At 45.6% G+C, this 19,617-nt stretch overlaps 1 protein-coding gene across 4 annotated transcripts in view; it reads right to left on the bottom strand.

Moving 5' to 3' along the window:
- OPTC (opticin) overlaps positions 1-16,655 on the bottom strand; it is a 72,166-nt gene extending 55,511 nt beyond the window's left edge. For 2 of the 4 annotated variants that reach the window (XM_078644691.1, XM_078644689.1), the window contains exon 1: positions 15,558-15,822. Coding sequence is in view for 2 of the 4 variants with exons in the window: in XM_078644687.1 (XP_078500813.1) it covers positions 16,311-16,447 (137 nt within the window). In the remaining 2 variants the exon portion in view is untranslated. Of the gene's footprint in view, positions 1-15,557; positions 15,823-16,310 lie in introns of those variants that run through there. The other 2 variants (XM_078644687.1, XM_078644688.1) reach the window with 2 other exon arrangements.
- Positions 16,656-19,617: the final 2,962 nt, after the last annotated feature.

Consider the following 19,617-nt stretch of genomic DNA (forward strand, 5'->3'; position numbering starts at 1 on the left):
GATTTAGAGGGGCTTTGAGTATCGGGCTTTAAGCCCCGCCCCTCTTTCCCATTGGCCGGCGTCACTGTTGGAAAAGAGCATTCTGTGATGTGGACTTTTCTCTTTTTCTGCCGTCCCACTTGGACGGCCTGGCCTGCCTTCCTTCTGGCGTAAAAGGTTTCTTATCTTTATGGGGCCAAACACATGGGATGGCAGAAAAAGAGAAAACTCTACGTCATGGCGAGCGAATGTTGTAGCTAAGTAACTTGGCTTGCTTTACATAAACGATGTTAGTTCCGCAACAGTGGAAGGCTGCCACATGTTACACTAGACTGAAATTGTTTTATGCAACTTCACGTTATCTTTGCTCCATAGTAACACATTTGTCGAGAGATCTGTTTTCAAATGCTCATTTTTTGGTGAAAGTTTCCGCCCTGCCTGTGGTGTGATCTTACATTAGTGGAAATGGAGGCAATCTTGCGGCCACGAACCACTTGTAGCACCCAGATAGTGCCTCTTCGATCCCCATCCCGCGTGCAGAGAGGCGCTGCCCCTCACGCCAGGCCAGTGGAGGCTTGAAGAGTACAGTAGCCGGAGCAGTGGAAAGGGCTGGGCGCGCAGCCGCAGCGCCGAGCACACGTTCATAAATAAGGGGTCTGTTCCAGATGCCAGGCAGGCTGAAACTGACACCTGGAGGAAGAGACGGAGGGCACTTTGCAGCAGGACGCCTTGGCACCGGCTCATATAAATATCCAGGATTAAACCTATTATGATCAACCAGAAACTCTAAAAATATTCCTAAAACCTGGGAGCAAGAAGAGGATCTACACACTAAGCGGCATTCTGAGCTGGCATATTAGGCAGACCATTGGCAATGAAATAAGGTGGAGAATGGCATGGTGACAGTAAAGAAACAGTGTGTAGAGTGCCGCATTTTTTCACGAATTGACATGCTGCACTCCGTCATGTTAGGACATTACCAAATATTCCATTTAGAGTGTTTTGTCGACATATCCATCTTTTGTCTGCCAATGGGCCATTTGAAAAATCATTGCAAAGCACTCTTGTTTCATAGAGGCTGCGAACGGTGGAGCACATAGTTATGGCGATCAAAAACACGGAAGTCATTGTTAGTGTTTGTGTTTGCCAAAACATAAATTAGCAGCAGCGACTACATAGGAGACTGTGACGTGTGTGTGGTTAATTGCAGAACTTCAGCGACAGGACAGCAGGCAGTTGATTGACTATGAGCTAAGTGCTATTTATACAATAAAGCATATTTTGGAACCATGGAGCCTAACTAACTTAAAATTCGGAGCTGAGCCGCAGTAATACAGGTTATGGCTGGGCTGCCGGCTTCCGGAGTGCGCCTGGCTGCAACAAATAACTTCCTTGGGAAAATGCGCTTCCAGGGTCATTCAGGATCAGCAAGCATCAGCTGTGCTATGGGCGTCGCCGGCCGCCACAATCCGTGGGGTTGGGTCAGGCGCAGGATATCTTGAATTTAAACTTAAGCGCTGCGGTGCAATCAGTGCAAGGTGCTGTTGAAAACATCGTCTAGCCGTAATAAACATGGAGGCCTAAGCCAGCTGCCAGCCTGCCTTTTGTCAAAAGCCTTCTTCGCTGAAGTGAAAACATTTCAAGAAGGCTCTGCTGGCTAGGACAAATTTGAAAGGGCTGTGGAATCACCACAACCTGAGAAGCGGAGCACAGCATTTATGGACGACTTGAGTCGTCTCAAAACTCGTTTTGTCAAAGTTAATACACTTGACCCGTGAGCTCAAAGGCACTTAAATTTAATTAAGCCTTGTGTTCATCTCATGTTGAGTAACAGATTTGAAACATGAATCAAAAATTCACTATTCATTTTGAATAAAACACAAATAATGAAATTGTTTGATAATTCACAATGATAGATTGTCAACTAAATCAAATGTACACTTTCATTCTGAAATGTTTGGTTCATAAACAATTTCAAGAGCGAATCCCAATGCATTTCGGGTTCTACAATGCACGAACCCTTCTTCAGGGGTTGTTACAAATGTTCAAATAGTACTGACAGAGTCCAAATGTTCTTGCCACAGGAACATACAAATACAATTGATAACAAAAGCTAAAATTGGTGCAGATATACATATGACCAACATGTACTTTTCTTACATATAATGCGAATAGAATTTGCACTCAAAAGGGAAGGGAAAGGAACTACAAGCAAAATGTGTGAGTAAAGAGTGTGCAATGTGCCAGAAAAATGATAGACCCTACTTGAAACGAAATATTCTTGCCCTGGTGCTCAAAATAACCTTATGTGATAAAATTCATGTAAAAAAAGATGTGTCACCTTAAGTTTAGGTGCGTGGGAGAAATTTAAAAAGTACCTCGTGTGGGTAATTAATTCGGCTTACCACTCAATGGAAGTCCAGGGAGTGAGTCTACCTCATGGATGTTTACAAAAGCTACTGTCGAGCGGCCACTGTAACAAATATACATGTACCAAGACTGATGTTAAAACAACCGAGATTGTGCATAATATTGCCAAATATTCACCCCATGAGTATGAACGCTGGCTAGGAGCCAGGAGTCATATGCCTCTCTTCGGTGAGTCTGCTGCCACTGCAAACTCCAGTCACTGGCTCCGTGACGAGAGGCCAGACAATAATTGAATTCCATGTGGGCGATTTTTGATGGCCCTGTCGGGACAAGCAGAAGGCCGTTCTGCGAGCGCCAAGATTACGGCGCTGGTTCCAGATAACCCATAACCAGCCCTTTGCTGCTTCCTTCCAAAAAAAACTCCCCGTCTTTGGCAGCAGGACGTGACGTTACCCTGCATCGCCAGACTTTCAATGCATGGCTTAATCTGACTGCGCCCTGCCCCGGCTGTTATGGTAGGAGGCATTACACACCTCCACGAAGGCAAGCTGTTTGAGAACTGCGCCGGTGGACATAATCATGATACATTGTTACTATGAGCTGCCAGCCAGCAACCTTCACTATAAGCCACGTGCCGGCAAGAGATGCGTGCACATGCCATGGGCAGCGCACTGCCAGCTGTCAAACTCCATGATATTACAGCTTTAGGTAGCGCTTCACTGAGGCTGAGACACTATGTAAATGCGTGACAATGCATTTCAGTGCGGTGATGCGGATCACCACACTGAAATGCGTTAGAGTCTCGCCTGATGCGTGATACTTGGCAGGACTGCATATAAAGGCCAGAGTGTTGTGGCTGTTTCTCAGCTTGTCAAGGACCCCAAACCGTTTTACTTTCCTCTTCCTCCTCACACCTAATTGATTTAGATGTATCACTTCCAAAGATAGTGGGCGTTGGCCTAGAGGTGGGGGGGGGTGGCGTAACGACCAGAGCTGCCGACTTTGGTGCAGGGGAACCAGGTTCGAGCCTCAGCATTGGCTCAACATCCTGTGATTCTGGGAAAATCACTTAATCTCCCCGTGCCTACCAAAAATGATGGTGTCCTTGTGCAACTAACAGGTGCTCATGCATAGCAGCCAACATTTGAAAAAAATGTCCTGGGACACTTTGCAGCAGAGGGCTGCTGTGGATGGAAAGTTCTTGTTTTAATAAAGGGTCTGCCAAACCTAGAAGGGTTTGTGATGCCTTGAAAGCATGTGTTTGGGGCCAGACTACCAGCTACACTATCCGAAAGGGCAGAGTTGAACAGGCTACCGAGATCAAGAGAGAAGCTTCTCCAGCTTGAGTTGAAACATGCACTTTTACTGAAGTACTGAGGCTATCCTAATAATGCATCTGAAATATTCAGAAAATTGACTACGTTACGGATGCAATTGAAGAAAAGGATTTGAGATCGACCATATTCAAATTATCAGGCGAAATATCTCGTGCTTTGAGAACAGCGAGGAGATGGGCAATAAATTAGCCTTTCAATTAAAAGATTAGAGCAACAAAAATTAGTTGAGAGCATTAGAGATGCCGCCGGTAAAATTCTAGCTTGTACACAACTTGAACGGTTGTGGTGAGAATCACCGCACTCTGCACAGTTCCCAAATAAAAGGGTGTTCACTCCCAGGGCCAACCGTCCGAAATGCCCCAATAGTTACACAAGACAAGCATATGCAATGCAATAGGTCCCGCTTTTGTGAGAGTTGTAAATGACAATGCCTTTTATTTATGTTTTTAAAAAACAAATCATAAATAGAAGGCATTGTGATTTACAATGCCAATAGCTCAAACTCGCGTAAATGCGATACCTATTGCATTGTAAGTGCTTGTTTTTTTACACTTTTGTGTTAATTTTTAGGTACAATCACCAAGGGGAAAAATTACAAATTTTGACTGGCATCATGTGCATCCTTTTTTTCTTCTTCTTTCATTCGCTACAAGCTCATCAAACATCGCTTACCTTTAGTGAGGACAGTGTAGGGTTAGTCTTCTAGGAGGCCTAGGCTTAAGGAAGACAGGCAGACACATGTCAGCGATGACATAAGGGGCCTTAATATTGATCAGGATCAAAATCCTACGATGGAACATGCCACCTTGTGTGGGTGAGCATCCAGTTTCCTTTTTAAGAGAAGTCCACTCTAAAGCTTTGGTCCTTACAAACAGGAGACTATTCCTTGTATATCTCCATGCCCGAAGTATTCTAGGGACTCTAGGGTGATTTCCCCGACTCATTTAAGAGGAGGTAGTGTGGACCTTAATAGCCTCCTACTCCCCCTTTTAGCCGTGTACAGCAACAGCAGGAGCACAACACTAGCTCCAACAAGGATACCCATAGCCGCCACTGTAGTAGCAACAATGGCAAGCACAGCAGTGATGACAACTTCCACCCCCGCTGTAACCACAGTGGTGACCAGTGCTGCCGCCATGACAGGGCCAACAGCAGCAAACCCAGCTCTACACACAGCAGGAATCATAGCAGCACCCGCATCTACCACCATAGCAGTGGTCATAGACACAATGGCAGGGACAAAACAACAGAAACAGCAGCTACCAGCACAGCCGCACCCACCTCTGTACCCACAACAGACACTAAAGCTGCTGCCATGGCAGGATAGCAACACAACGAGCTACGAGCAATCTTGGGACAGTAGAAGTAACAGCAGTTGTAAAGACAGCAGCAACAACAGCTGCCACAACCGCAAGACCTACTGTTGCAAGGACAGCATGAATGACAGGAGTGTTAAAAGTTGTCACCATGGCACGCACCAGCCAGTAGTTGCAGTTAAATACCTTGCTTCCTTCCTTCACTCCTGTTGGTCCCTACTCAGGTCGGCCTGATTCCAGCCCCAGACACTGGACATGCCCTCCTTTTTTCACACAGGTCTGCCTTGGTCTCCGTATTCACTTGTTACTGCTCCTGGCCGTCAGACCCACATCATGATGTTGCCGCTAGTGCCAGGCATAGGCTCTCGCCGGCATAGTCACTTCCTTTCTGCCTTCCTTTGCCGGATGGCCCTGATCTCGGTCTCTTGTGCTGTGATTTCGCAACCCATGGAACATGTTCCACTACTACTCCATGTAGTTGTACAGGTGGAGTTTTATCCCAGTTAAGACAAACTATGCCATGCTTGAAAGAAAAGTGACAGTTCAGTGCTCTACCGCTCTCTCCTCCTGATGATGATACCGGGACTCCCACTGGGGTCGAAATACTGTTGACACTCTCAGACACAAAGACACCTGAATTAACATTTTATACAGAGGACAAGGGTCAGAAATTGCACAAAACGTTTAAAAACGTCCTTCGATACTATTATTCACTTCTTTCTATATTTTATATATAATTTTACTCTTCCCATCCCTGGTCCGTAAAAAGACTTTATTACCTCCTAAACACTTTCCATCCCTGAGCCCTAAAAAGCTCTTTAATATCCCAAGACAACTACACTTCTCGGAATCCTAAAAATTCCTTAAAAACCTAATAATAACTGTTAGACCTGACAGCCTTAGGGTGGTCTTACCCCAATTTTTTGCCTGCCTCCCTCCATTTTTCTGATCTCGTTTTTGCTGGCTTTAGGACTCTGCACACTTTACCACTGCTAAACAGTGCTAAAGTGCTTGTGCTCTCTCCCCGAAACATGGTAATATTAGTTCATCCCCAATTCTCATGTTTAATTTGTTTATAAATCCTTAGTAAAGTTCACTACATGTGCCCTGAGCCTGTAAATTAAATGCTACTAGTGGGCCTGCAGGACTGATTGTGCCACCCACGTAACTAGCCCCTTAACCATGTCTCAGGCCTGCCATTTCAGAGCCTGTGTGTGCGACTTGGCAACTACAGCTACTTGCCAAACCGTAAACTCCCCTTTTATTACACCTTAGTCACCCCAAGGTAGGCCATAGGTAGCCCCAAGGGCAGGGTGCCGTGTAAGTAAAAACTGGGAAGTGAGGGAGAGGGAATGAAGGAAACAGTACCAACATTCTGAACTTCAGAGGCCGGTATGGAGCCATGACCATTACATATGGTCAGCAATCAAAAGACAATATGGAAGAGTCGGTGCCTGATGATGAGCTGAAGAGAGGTGCGGCAAAGTAAGTAGACAGCGGAGTCTGGAATTGTTTACTATGGTCATCTTATCTATTTTTTTTCTGCTGCTTTACTTTGAAATTTAGACTTTATTAGTTCATGTCAAATCCGAGCGCCCAAAGGTGTTTGACAGAAAGTTTTGATAAATTACTGAGTCCTGGATTTCTGATACTGGAAACCCAAGACCAGAGATAAAAATTCTCTGTGTGTAATTTGTTTACTTGCCTTTTAAGCAATTTATTTGTATTCGTAATTCTTCAGAGTGTGGTCAAGAGAAAAAACAGTAATGTTGTAATCGAGGGAATCGAAGTTGGAGGATGTGATTGAACTTGTCTTTGGCTGAGTCTGTGGTCCCCACAGTGGGCTTAGTAACCGATGTGGACTTAAAATGAGAAGATGTGGTGTTTGAGAGCTGGTATAAGGCTATGAAAGAAGGCAGGTAACCTCATGCCCAGTGCATGCACCTTCCATCTGAGTGGTAATGTTGAAGCCCAGGGCAAGAGCCTTCATTTGGAGGAGTAACAGGAAGCAAAGAAGTCAAGTCAGGAGACTGTGAAGAGAGGGTTGGGATGGAAAAGAGTGCTAGGGTTTTGTGAGTGCTGGGTGCAGCTAAGGGTGAATGAGATTTGGATGAGAGATGACGAGTTTGGACCATGGATGCATTGAGATCAAGGGAGAGAAATGTGTATTGAGTACAGTTAGAAGAAGACGGCAGTAGGCGTATCTAGTTTAGTTAAAACTATGGTTAACTGAACCGAACGCTTTCTCCAGGGGAAAGGAGTAACATGAGCCCGCTGAGGACGCTTTTGCAATAATCCCATTTTCTAAGGACTAGAAAGACGAGGACGCGTGGAATACGTGTGGGGTGGAACTTGCAGCTGTTCAGTAGCCCTTGAAGGTAGAAGCCCACATGGACATGTCACAAGTGTACTTAATGCATCCAGATGAGGTACAATGGTGTCCGAGAATTTTTTTTTTGCATGGATGGGTTCTGGGGCTGTGCATGATGGGAAGGTAATGATTTCGGTCTTGTCTGATTTGGTTCATGCCTCACAGAACCATTCTTTATTGTTAGTTGGCAACGTACTCATGAAGACGAGGGGGCGGATATTGGAGAAGAAGATTTAGTTTTCATTGGTGAAGAGATTATGTGAAGACCCAAATGAGGTGGGTACATTGCCAAGTTGGGCAATGTGCAGCGAGAACAGGAGTGTCCAAGTTATAGCATTTCTGGACACTCACAGAGAGGCTGATAGGTGAGAAAATAAAAGAGCACAGCTAATGGACTAGGACTTTCTACAGGCAGGAGGTAATGATAGTGCCCTATTAGCGATACCGAATGATGTGTTGAGATGCTGAGGTCCACCTCAGCCATTGGAAAAGCAATGGGGGCCCACTCACACCTCATTCCTTTCATTTTTATTGACTTTATAAAGTGCTTCTTTCAACAGTGGTGACAAATCTGTACAAAATGATAGGTTAACAAAAGCCTCAATGTACGAGGGTCGCAAGAGACCGAGGACAAAGAATAAGTGTTCCTTAAGTGGACGGAATGAAATGAGTCTAGCGGTGGAGCAGACTGATAAAAGGAGGGCACTCCATTGTTTCAGGATAAGCAAAGCAAATGAGCAGAAGCAGAAATGGGTGCAAAGGAGTGTGTTGCGACCAAGTGAGGGAGTGGAGCAGAATGAATGGTGGCCGTGTTTCTATTGAAGATGAACAGACAATAGAATTAGGGGCAGATGAGAACTAAAATATTCTAAGAAACAACACAGAGAAATAACACGGGAGCTTTATGCTCACACACGTTTCATCACACTTATCAGGACTTCAAGGGAAAAAGCTTCAATCTGCATGTTCATTTAGACATTGGAGAAGAGAGACCTTCGTTTCTAATGCTTTGATATGTGGCTCTGTGGTGTGGAACTACGCACTAAGCTAACAATTGCCATCTCTTTAGCTGACATGCAAACTTGTTTTTTGGGAACTTTATTAGTGTTTCTACTAATAATGGGCCGCATTTCTAGCAACCATTAAGGAGTGGATAATAGAAGTAAAACCATATAGAATCCAGCATATTCATTGATGCTTACATGCAGGCTCATGTGTTATTTTATCGGGTTTGGAACCTGTGATCTACAGGTTACATAAGAATCTCTGCAACAAATGTATTAACCCACTGGGTTGATCAATGATCCAGAGCAGGCAAATTAATACTCCTAACTATTTTATAATGATTCAGGTATGTGACCATAGATTACATGTCTTGCTCTGTGACAAGTGAATTAACCACCTGAGCTATTCTTACCAGTATCATATCTCACAATTTGCTGGATACCAGTGGATGTCACCAAGTGCCTTACCCCCTTTAGTTATCTTTAAATGTAGTCAGTTGCCCTACTTAATTTCAGCTACCCTGTTTAATGCTCTCCTAACCCATGCAACCTGCCTTCCAGGTTTCTGATCCCCCTTTTAACTCCTTACCCCCCTATTCGCATCCCACCACAACTTAGCCCATCAGTCTTCCTATCACCTCAGCCCATCAGTCTTCCTATCACCTCATTCTCACCCGCATAACAATCCCCTACAACCTTCTCATTCCACCACACTCCTTCCTTACTCAATTACTTTTTCCACCACTTAACCACTCCTGTCCTTACCCAAACACTCTTCACACACCTTACACCACCTTCTACCACATTGCCTCCTGCCTTGCTGTGCACTTTTAGGCTTCCCCTGTCCCAGTCTCACTCAGTCATCATTCCTCTTCCTCCCACCGTGCCTAACAACCTTTATACGTTCCCTCTCCGTCCTCCTGCTATGCTTCCTTCAGAAGCCTCACGTGTCCCTTTTATCACCTTCTTTTGGACCCTTCAGCTTGCCGTGACCTCTTATTGCACTTTGTCCCTGGAACACTCCAGAGCTACATACCCAGCTCACCAAAGGTCAAAGGGGCATATTATCAAGAATGGGCGTTACATTATCGCCGCTTTTATCGGCAGGAAACTGCCGATAAAGCGGCGTTAATGGGCTTGATAATATGCTCTATGAATTCCAATCGAAGCCCATGTTAGATGTCTTTACATCTAACATGGGCTTCAATTGGAATTCATAGAGCATATTATCAAGCCCATTATCGCCGCTTTACCGGCAGTTTCCTGCCGATAAAAGCGGCGATAATGTAACGCCCATTCTTGATAATATGCCCCAAAGTCTCCAACTCTCCGCGTGAAATCTTCCGGATTCCCTTCTTAATCCTCCCTCTCTCTCCCTTCCCTCTGATAACACCTTAGGGCGCTGTAATAATCTGGCAGTATTCTTTTTTTTTTTTTTTATTCAAGATATTTATTTGGACTTCTCCCCGACCCCAGTATCTCAAAATAACTCTCCTTCAGATAACCATCGCCTAACGCCTGATGCTTCCCTAGCGGAAATTCCTCCTATGGATTTGAAACTTCTAAAAGAATATCTTAAGGAACTAAAGTCGGGTTCTCCTAGTGATGCGGCCCCCCCAAGTTTTTTAAATCAGGCCTTTTGCACAGTTTCCCCAACCATATTGGATCTGATCAATATTTCACTCTCATCTGGGCTCGTCCCCTCTCTTTAGAAACGGGCCATGGTTAAAGCCCTCCTAAAAAAAACGAATTTGGATCCAGAAATATTCGCAAACTATCATCCGATCTCACTTCTGCCAGGGATTGCAAAAACTGCTGAAAAGTATGTCAACGCCATCCGCTCCACTTTTTTGGAGAAGAATGAATGCCTTCATCTCTCACAAACTGGTTTTAGACCTCAACAGGGCACAGAGACTGCCTTGCTGGTAGTAGTTGAAGAAGCTAGAAAAATTCTGGATGGCGGAGGTTCCCCGGCAATTGTTCTCCTAGACCTTAGTGTGGCCTTCGACACAATTAATCATCATCTACTAATTTCGAGACTCATAGAGGTAGGAGCGACAGGAACGGTACTTAGATGGCTGGAGTCCTTCTTGGATGACAGATCATTTCAAGTCTTTGAGGATAACTTTATCTCTGAAAGGATGCCTTTGAGATGTGGGGTTCCTCAGAGCGCTTTTTAATGTTTACATGAGCCCCTTGGCAGAGGTCGTTAAGCCATTTGAAATTCAGATTGCCACTTATGCTGACGACACTCGGCTGATTGTCTCCCTAAACCAATCGGTTAAAGCAGAATCCAATCTGGCAGGTTGCCTTGAAAGGGTGTCCTCCTGGATGGAAAGCTCGTATATGAGACTCAATGGGGCAAAAACGGAGCTGATGTTCTTGGGTAAACCCTCCTATCTGGATACCAGCTCACTCTGGCCTAGGTGCTTGGGCTTAATGCCTCCCCCCAAAGATCAGATCAAAAGCCTTGGTGTTTGACTGGATCAGAATCTGAACTTCAAGGAGCAAGCACGAAAGGTGGCAGGTACCTGCTATGGGATTGTGAAGATGATTAGAAAAATTCTCCCCCTGCTGCCCTTCACTGCTAGGAGACTGCTGGTTCAAGCTCTGATTCTCTTGCGACTTGATTACGCCAACGTTCTCTGCCTACGAGCCCCACGCTCAACGATGAAAAAACTGCAGACGGTACAACACTGTGCAGCACGCCTCCTCATGCAGGACCCAATCGGGAATATGCAAGACGGTTTATCGTCACCCTCCACTGGCTCCCGGTCGCTAAAAGAGTTCTGTTTAAAGCATTGTGTATCGTCCATAAGACCTTGTTTTACAAGGGTCCACTGATTCTCTGGTCCATTATCCTGTCTTATCCTCCCAATAGATCCTTGTGCTCTGGAAATAAGCACCTAGCAGTTGTGCCCAGGATAAAAAGGTCCCGGAGTGTGGGACGCTTGTTTACCTACAATGCAGTGAAATTGTGGAACCAGTTACCTAATCAAATCCATCTTGAGGATAACTACTTGTCCTTCGAAAGCTTCTTAAAACCTTCCTGTTTCCTTGAAGACCAGTCGTAGTTCTTTGGATGACTCTGCTCCTAATGCGGGGAGGCCTTCTGGTAGCCATGCGCTATAAAAATGTATATTCATTCATTCATTCAAAGCCTCTCTCTCTTGCAGTCTCCCCACACCGGCTAAGCTTCCCTGTACTATTGTCTATTTCTCCTCCACCCCCAGCCTCTCCTCACTGTGGCCACTATTCCTTTCACATGATGTGATACCTCTTGCTGCCTTGCATAGATAACTAACCTCTACTGACCTGCTCCCCTCTCATTCTCACCCTATAAAGGTCCTCCTTCACCTCCGGGAGCCTTACATCTGGCCTTTCACATCTACCTGAACCCTTAAGTCCACCTGCCCTCCTACTCCGAAGCTCCACTTACCTTTAACCATCCCCGACCAATCTCCTCCACCCAGCTGGACTTTCTCCCTATCAAGGCGCAATCAATGGACAAGAATCACCCTAAACTAAACATCTACGACCTGACCTTAGAGTCAACTCGAGACCTGTGCATCACAGAAACCTGGCCAGGGCCAGATGACATATGGCTGACCAGCTATGTAGACATCCTATTGGAATAGAGAATCAGCACCCTAAGGTATGCCACGAAGATGAAAGGAGGCCAAGCAGGCATTATCAGACAGCCCTCAAGACCACAGCTTTCAGGGTTTTGACGTGGCTGAATGCAAACCTCTCCTTGCCCACTGCTCCTTTCTACTACATTCTCCAGCTCATTTAGTAAACCACAGCAACCTCTGGCAGACCTGGTCATCTCAACTGACCAAACCTTAGCCCTCAGGGCCCAGCATTACTCCTAACTTGTCTCTGGGCTGACAATCTCGTGGGCCACGACTTGGATGTAATCTTCGCTCTGCCAGGACTCGCCACAGTAAACCTCCCCATAATGTGTAACAACCATCACCTCATTTCCTTCTTTGTGAACAACCTGACAAGAACAACTTCTACCGGAACACCGACCGACCTACATACAGACAGTGGAAGAGGCTCAGCCTTTCAGCATTTGACTCCCATCTCATCATTACCTGATGAAGAAGAACTGTTCTGCAACCAGCCCTTGCAAACCCTGGCTCAGAGGTCACACCACACACAGAAAGTAAAGAGTTTTTGAAAGGTTAGCTTACTTTCTGCTTTTGCCACTGCCAAGCACCCAAGCTCCAGACAGCCTTTTAATGGTTAAAAATGGATCAATGGGTGGAGACTTCCACCCATTGTCCTTCGCCTTAATCCTCCCAGACATCTTATTTGATGCCGCGGGCTTGGCAGAGGGGCGAAGGGGGATGTTTTTTCCTCCCTCTGACAAGACAGGGAAAGAAAAGGTCTGAACAAATGCCACATTTCCTAGTTTTGTGTTGTCTACTCGGTGATTTCAAAACTCTCAAATGAGCCAATAAAAGATCTTCTGCTGAGCATAAAATGCAAAGATGGTGTGTTTTGTGCTCAGCCTATTTTGAATATGTTTTACTGGGAGTGACTGGGGCATGTCATGGGAAGCGCTGTCTTGCATTCATCTTAACTTGCTACAGCTGTACTGTTGACACATAGAATTCATAAGACTGGAAAACCTTAAGGATTTAGGCTCATCAGCACTTGAGTGCCATGTCTGAGTAGTCGATTAACGGATGCTGAGCAACATCCGAAATTCTGTGCAGGGTTCAGGGAGCAGAGGTTACAGTGCGTGTGCAGAGCAGGCGAAGCTGAGGCTTGCCAAGACAAATTAGTGGCATGTTCCAATCCTAAAATTGATCAAGTTGCATAGTATCGCAAGCATGCGTTTGTCCTATTCCCTACCCCCTGCAATTCATCCCGATTTATATTCACAATTAGCCTTGTAACATGGGCACCACTAATATGTGTACACAATGGGGTCAAGGAGAGCACAGTCCTAAGCACATGTAAAGCAAGTGATAAATAATCACAAAAAGTTACAACAAACAATTAAATAGGGTCCAATTGAGAATGTCTGTAAGACTTCTTTTCCAGATAAGGTACAAAATCAATTATAGTCCATATAAGTTAATTTCTCCATTTATTCACAAGGCTTCATAAAAAAGAGTCAACAAGAGCAGCCAACACGTGTTTCGTCGGTACATCTAATCCGTACCATGACTTTTTCAAGGCTGAATGAACGAATCGGAGGGTGGTGAATCGTGGCCTCGCTCTTTAATCTAAATATAAAAGGTCAGGTCTTGGACCTATATCATATAAGTGGTGAGCACTGTCCGATAATCTTCAATATGAGAATTTAAACAGTCGAAGCTATGTTTCTCTTACAAAGGGGTAGTTCCAGCATCAACATTCAAACTTAGCAAGATGTAGATGTAAAGTGGTCAAAATCCACCCAATGAATAGACAGTCCCCAGTAGGTACGCAGTATCGGAGAAAATCTACAGGTGTGCAGTTCGTTGTAGAGCGGTAAAGTAGCTGTGAGCTCGGAGTATTTCTTCACGTCCGCATGATAACGCAACATATGTGTGTACACCTGGCTCCCATGGATACTGACACAAAGAGCGGGACAGGAAGACACCATCACTGGGACAAAGGGGAGGGAGACACTATATTAGTGAGATGCTTACTGGGACAGGGAGACAGTGCCAAACACACAGGAGAGGGAAAACCGACACACATTGAGCAGTGAAACACTGGTATTGTATAGGGGCATTCATTGGGTAGGGCAGGCAGTGCACATCCCTGCCTCCCTATCCTTATGCTTCCACACTCTTCAAAGCAGTGGAGCTCAAACAGTTTTCAGAGTGTGGTGCTGCCATCAATGTCACATCACTGAAGTCATCGGGAGTGTGAAACATCCAAATGTAGCACAACGAATAAGTGTAGCAAATGAGTCACACCCGTTCCCCAGGACAGTAGTAAGGGTGTAGTATGTACGCCATGGTGCATTTGAGCGCACTACACAAATATGTTATTGAAGTGTGGTCGCTCACTGCCACTGCATTGGAATTGCCAAAAATGTAGCACCGGTCCTCAGAAGCTTGTTTCCGGTCCAGGGAAGACATGGCTTGGCAGTTCGGGCTGGACTGTTCCCATGAGGCACAGGGTCAGACTGATTTGCATATAGCCATGTCTGAACTGGGGTGGCAGAGTGGGCTAAAGAACGGTGATGGATTAAACCCAGATCTTTTGACTGGGTGTGAGTGTTTGATTGATTCAGATGCTCCGTCCATCACCACCCCCTTTTGTACCAAAAATGTAGCACTGGCATGGAGTTTTACTGATAAAAATATGTAGTGTACAAACAATAATGTGTGGAAGCGGTATAAGCAAAAAATAATCATTTCAAGTCATGAAGTATAGTATGGGATTTGCTTGGATCCCATTAAAATCTTTGGTTCCAGCACGGTTCATAATTACAAAAATTAAACGTGTTTCATTTGTTCATTCCGAACTGATTATATATGTTGAAATATGTGCACATTCCATTTACAGGTGTTTAAATGTTGAGCGTATTAGAAAAAACTGACATCCTACAGCTTTTCCTTTCACACTCCTAGTATTCCAGCACGATTGTCAGATGTTTCACCTTACGAAAATCCTCCAGCTTTAGAGTCAAAGGAGGATAAGTAAACAGTACACCAAGCCCTGTGTTAAAAGAAAAAGCAGTCCTTTGACAGAAAACATTGCCTGATATCTGGCCTCTGTCTTTGGAAAGTTGACAAGTTAAAAACACATTTTTATATAACACACCTATATCTGTATATATATATTTTTGTACGACCTTCTTTTGTATACCAATAAAAATTTCTAATAATAAAAACACATTTTGAACAGATGTTTATTGCTTATTCAGCTTTTGCACACCAGCATGATTATTTTGGGGTGCTTTTTCATCCCACCCCTCCCCCTTGACCACTTCTTCCGGCGCCTAAGCTTCAAAGCCCCCCACCAAGCACGAGCATCGTCAACAGTTAAAAGCAGACCCAGCCCGCGCCGCACCTGCGCTATACAATCCACATAGCGCCGCGAATAGCGCTAGGAAGCCGTACTAACTGCAGAAGAGCGGCTTACAAAAATTGATACAGCATCTGGGAATCTTCGTGTTTATTGTTAACTCAAACATGAACCTTTGGTTCAAACTCCCCTCTTGTACCTCGTGCAGAGCCTTGAATCGAAGCCTCCTTTCGTGAGCCAGGCACCGCGCGGGAGACTCCTGCGCGCTCCGCGGGGAGCACAAAGGACCGAGGCCGGACCCGCCCACGTCCTGGGGATGAGCACGCTACTACTGCTGGGCGTGCACACGCTCCTTGAAAAAACAAACACAAGCCCAACAGGTGCTGCCCTTACTTGGCTCCTGATGCTTATGTTATCGACCGAGGAGTAGTGAAAGGCCAGATCGGCTCAGCCCGCCTTTGAAACTAGCGACGCCAGGTTTACACAAATCACAGGCTGCCCCCAAACACTGGGTCCACCTGCGGTGCCCCATTTCGGTTAACGTGGTCGGTATTCCCACGACCATCCTCCCGGCGGCACCACCATACATATTTGTTTCTGCTGTGCCCCCCCTCACCCTCCCACTGTTTACATCTTCCGCGTGCTTCCTCCCTCTCCATTCTTTACTTATGGACAGTTCTGACCTTCCGGCCCCTCCTAACTTCTGTGACCCTCCCCTCCCCCTTTATTCTTTACATTGTCCGGTGTCACCACTCACCCCGCCCCACCGTGTATCTTCATTCCCCGGGGTCAGCTCCCATTCAATGCGCTGACCACATCCATTCAGCCCCAGTGCCCCAATGTTTTACATTGTCCCCTGGCACACCCCCAGCCCCGTGCGCCCACAGCTCTTTCTATGGTCCGCTCCCTGTGCCCGCCTCGCCCTTAGAGTGCCCTTGCCCGCGCCGCTTACCCTCGCCTCCGCCGGGAGCCGCGCACAGCCGCCGCGCCGAGGGGATGGATGTGAGGCCTCCCGGAAGGAGTCTTAATGAGGGTCTGGGTGGTGGGAGCTGAGAGAACCTGCCTCAGGGGGAGGAAGAGCGGGGCCATGAGAGGGGGTGGGCTGAAGTGGGGGGTGGGAGGAGGACCAATCAGCCCTGTGCTTGCAGCTGTCCCCGGCTGGCGTCCCCGCTGCCCCCGGGCACCCGCAGGCCTCTGAAGTTTACCAGGGACTGCGGTCTTTGCTGTGAGGGTCGGTGGGGGCCGCAGGGGGGCAGGGAGGTGGAGTTAGAATGGAGGGGGTCCTGGGAACAGGCAGCGCACTCAACTGTGCCTAATCCCAGATTACAAGATACCACGAGGCGCTCGATGCAGTGCGTGCCAAAAACCGCACGGAGAGCCGTGCACGGATTTGGGGAAGAGCGCTCGCATTGAGGGGGTCGGGGAAAGGGTTGCAGTGTGGGGAGCGCGAGGACAAGAGGCTTTATAATAAAACACCAAGGGAAGCGGGACCCTTACCAGCATGAGGCCTCACAGAAAGCAGCCCAACGCCAAAAATGTGGTGGGTGAAAGGCCCCACTAGCAAGGGCTAGAGCCCCCTTGCTGCAGCTGTCAATAGCATCTACCAGCTAGTTAAGGAACTAGTGACTCTCTCTTACCATTAACACAATCCTACCAGCAAGAGCCAGGTACACTCAAAGGGACCCCGGAAACTCTACTTCCAATTACTAGTTAGATGAATAACTTGTTTTTTAAATTATTTAGTTCTGGCTTGAAAAAGCAGCAGTCTGTTTACCTGTAATTAGCTATTCCTTAACCACCATTTCAACTTTATTTCTGTTCGGAAAACTATAAAAAAATACACAGTGCAGAAACAATATAGATACTTAAAAACATAAAAGACACAAATTACAGAAAATAAAAAAATGAGTATAAAACAATTACAATCATAAAACCTCGATGTCCAAGTGCTGGCACAAAGCTACGACAAGGAACCAAAACAACAAAAACATCAGAAAAGTCCTTAAGAGTTGGCACCTGGAGTGCCTAGGTTACAGGCAGTTCCAGAATATTCAGTGAGGTAAATAGAGTAAAACTATGCACTACAATAGTTAAAAGAAGGCATTTAAAAGTGGAGAAAGAAATGACCTGTGTTAATATTCTATAAATAAGATTGCCTACCCAACTCTTATCTTTTTGTTGGGAGTTTTATGTAGCACGAACTAGACCCTGAGATATCGGGTATCAGAGTGCTTCACATAGCACCAGTTTCGTTGCACAAGGACACCACATTCATTTTTTTTAGGTACTGGGAGATTAAGTGATATGCCCAGAATCACAGGATGTTGAGCGTTGGCCGAGACTCGAATCCGGTACCCCAGCTTCAACGTTGACCGCTCTAGCCGTAAGGCTGCATCCGTCTATAATCAACTCATTCTCTGTTTCCGCTATTTAACGCCACCTTAGTATAAAATTACCAGTGTCATGGTGTTGATGGCGAACTGGTTAATTTGTACAGATTAAAACCCCCTAAAACACACTATGTTATTATTGATCTATAAGTACATTTGGAGGGATCAGTGCGTTATATGCCCCCATCTAAAATTACCTAAATTTAATCAAATTAAAATCCAGAGTTAAACACCAAAGCATCTGTGTGCCAAATTTCACAGGAACCTTTTTCTTACACACCATATAAGAAACAGATACCTGGAGACAGCAAACACTATTGGTTGCAAGGTGTCGTATTTCAATATTCTATGGGCTGTTTGGCAGCTAGTGATCCCTAGATTCCTACAAATCTGGACTATCCACTTGTGCCTGAGCTTTCTGTAGACAGGACAGAAGAAAAGGACATGAGCATCGGTTTCTTCTAAAGCTCCACATGAAGGGTATTTCCGAACAAGTTCCCAACTCCAAGTGCTAGTAAAAATGCATAATGGCAGGGTACCAGGCCTAAATTATAGGTAGAGTTTCCTGGCTAAAACAGGCTGTAGCTCGTGCAGGAATGTCTCTGCATTTAACATCTTTGGCCTAAAAAAATCTCTCAGTAAGAGGGCCCACGGTTGCAGCTGTCAATAAAGAAGAACGCTTTAGCCCCCTGTAACTGTAAGCAAGTTTCCTCATGTATATTGCCAATGCTGCTACAGAGGAATCGTTCCATAATGGTGCTACTCCAATACTGAGCAGGGTATCCCTGATATTGGAGAGCCAAGTTAAACTGTTTTCCCAGGTATTTCCAATAATTCCTCCAAAAGAGGTCTTAGGCCAATTCCCTCCATGATAGGTCTCATGCCTAGATCTAAGCGAAGCAGAGTCAGGGAAGTGCTCGGGGGAAGATTCCCAGTCGGCCGTTAGACAGACTTCATTTTGTCTCTCCCTGTTGTCTCTTCCCTATCCCACCTTTCTCTCCTTCCATGCCCACTACGCTCCATTTATTTTGCCCTCCATGTTTCTTTAATTGTTTCTCCCTTTGAGACCGAGCTATTTGGCCAATGCCCGGTGGAGCTACCTAATAGCTATAGAGGAGATGGGTTTTGGGACTTCCCCTCTACCGTCACCTACCCAGCCGGACTTTGGACAGACTTTCCTTTCGTCTCTCGGTTGTATCTCCCTCCTATCCCTTTACCCTGACCCCCTTCCCCTCTACACTTCAATCATCTCGTCTTCTATGCTCTTGCATTTGTTTGTCTAGCAACTGATGTAAATTGGAACTGATGTAATTTTGTAGTGTAATTTTCGTGGAACCTCATGTAAAGCGTTCTGATACCTCCGGGTCTAGCCAGCGCTATATAAAACTCTTGAATAAATAAATAAATAAATAAATACCCAATATAACTATTTTCCACCAGCAAAATCTCTTGCGCAGTCTTGTGCCCCCCACAACGCAACCCCATAGGTGATAGCTCTCAGAGCTTGGGTTTTTTCAAAATCTGTATCAGGGAGCCCATAGGCTTAAAAAAGGAGGCCCTTTCGACTTTAGCAAGACCACCGGTACTCTGCGCAAGTTTCAGCCTTTGTTTGCAGAAGTGAATGGACCGATCCATATGTTCATTAATGGTTAAACCCAGATAGTCAAAGTTAGAGATCCTCTCCAAGGGAGTTCCATTCAACAAGGGGTTAGCTTGTGTAGAGGGCAATAGACTAAGGACAATACATGTGGTCTTGGCTACATTGAACTCGAGACCACGCAAAGTTCAAAAGGAGCTGGAACCAACTGGGATTCTTTGCATGCCCTAAGGGGATTTTGACAGAGTAAAGTGTCGTTCGCAAACATTATG

This window comes from Lissotriton helveticus, chromosome 5_1, assembly GCF_964261635.1.
Source record: "Lissotriton helveticus chromosome 5_1, aLisHel1.1, whole genome shotgun sequence".
In the NCBI taxonomy this organism is placed as follows: domain Eukaryota; kingdom Metazoa; phylum Chordata; class Amphibia; order Caudata; family Salamandridae; genus Lissotriton; species Lissotriton helveticus.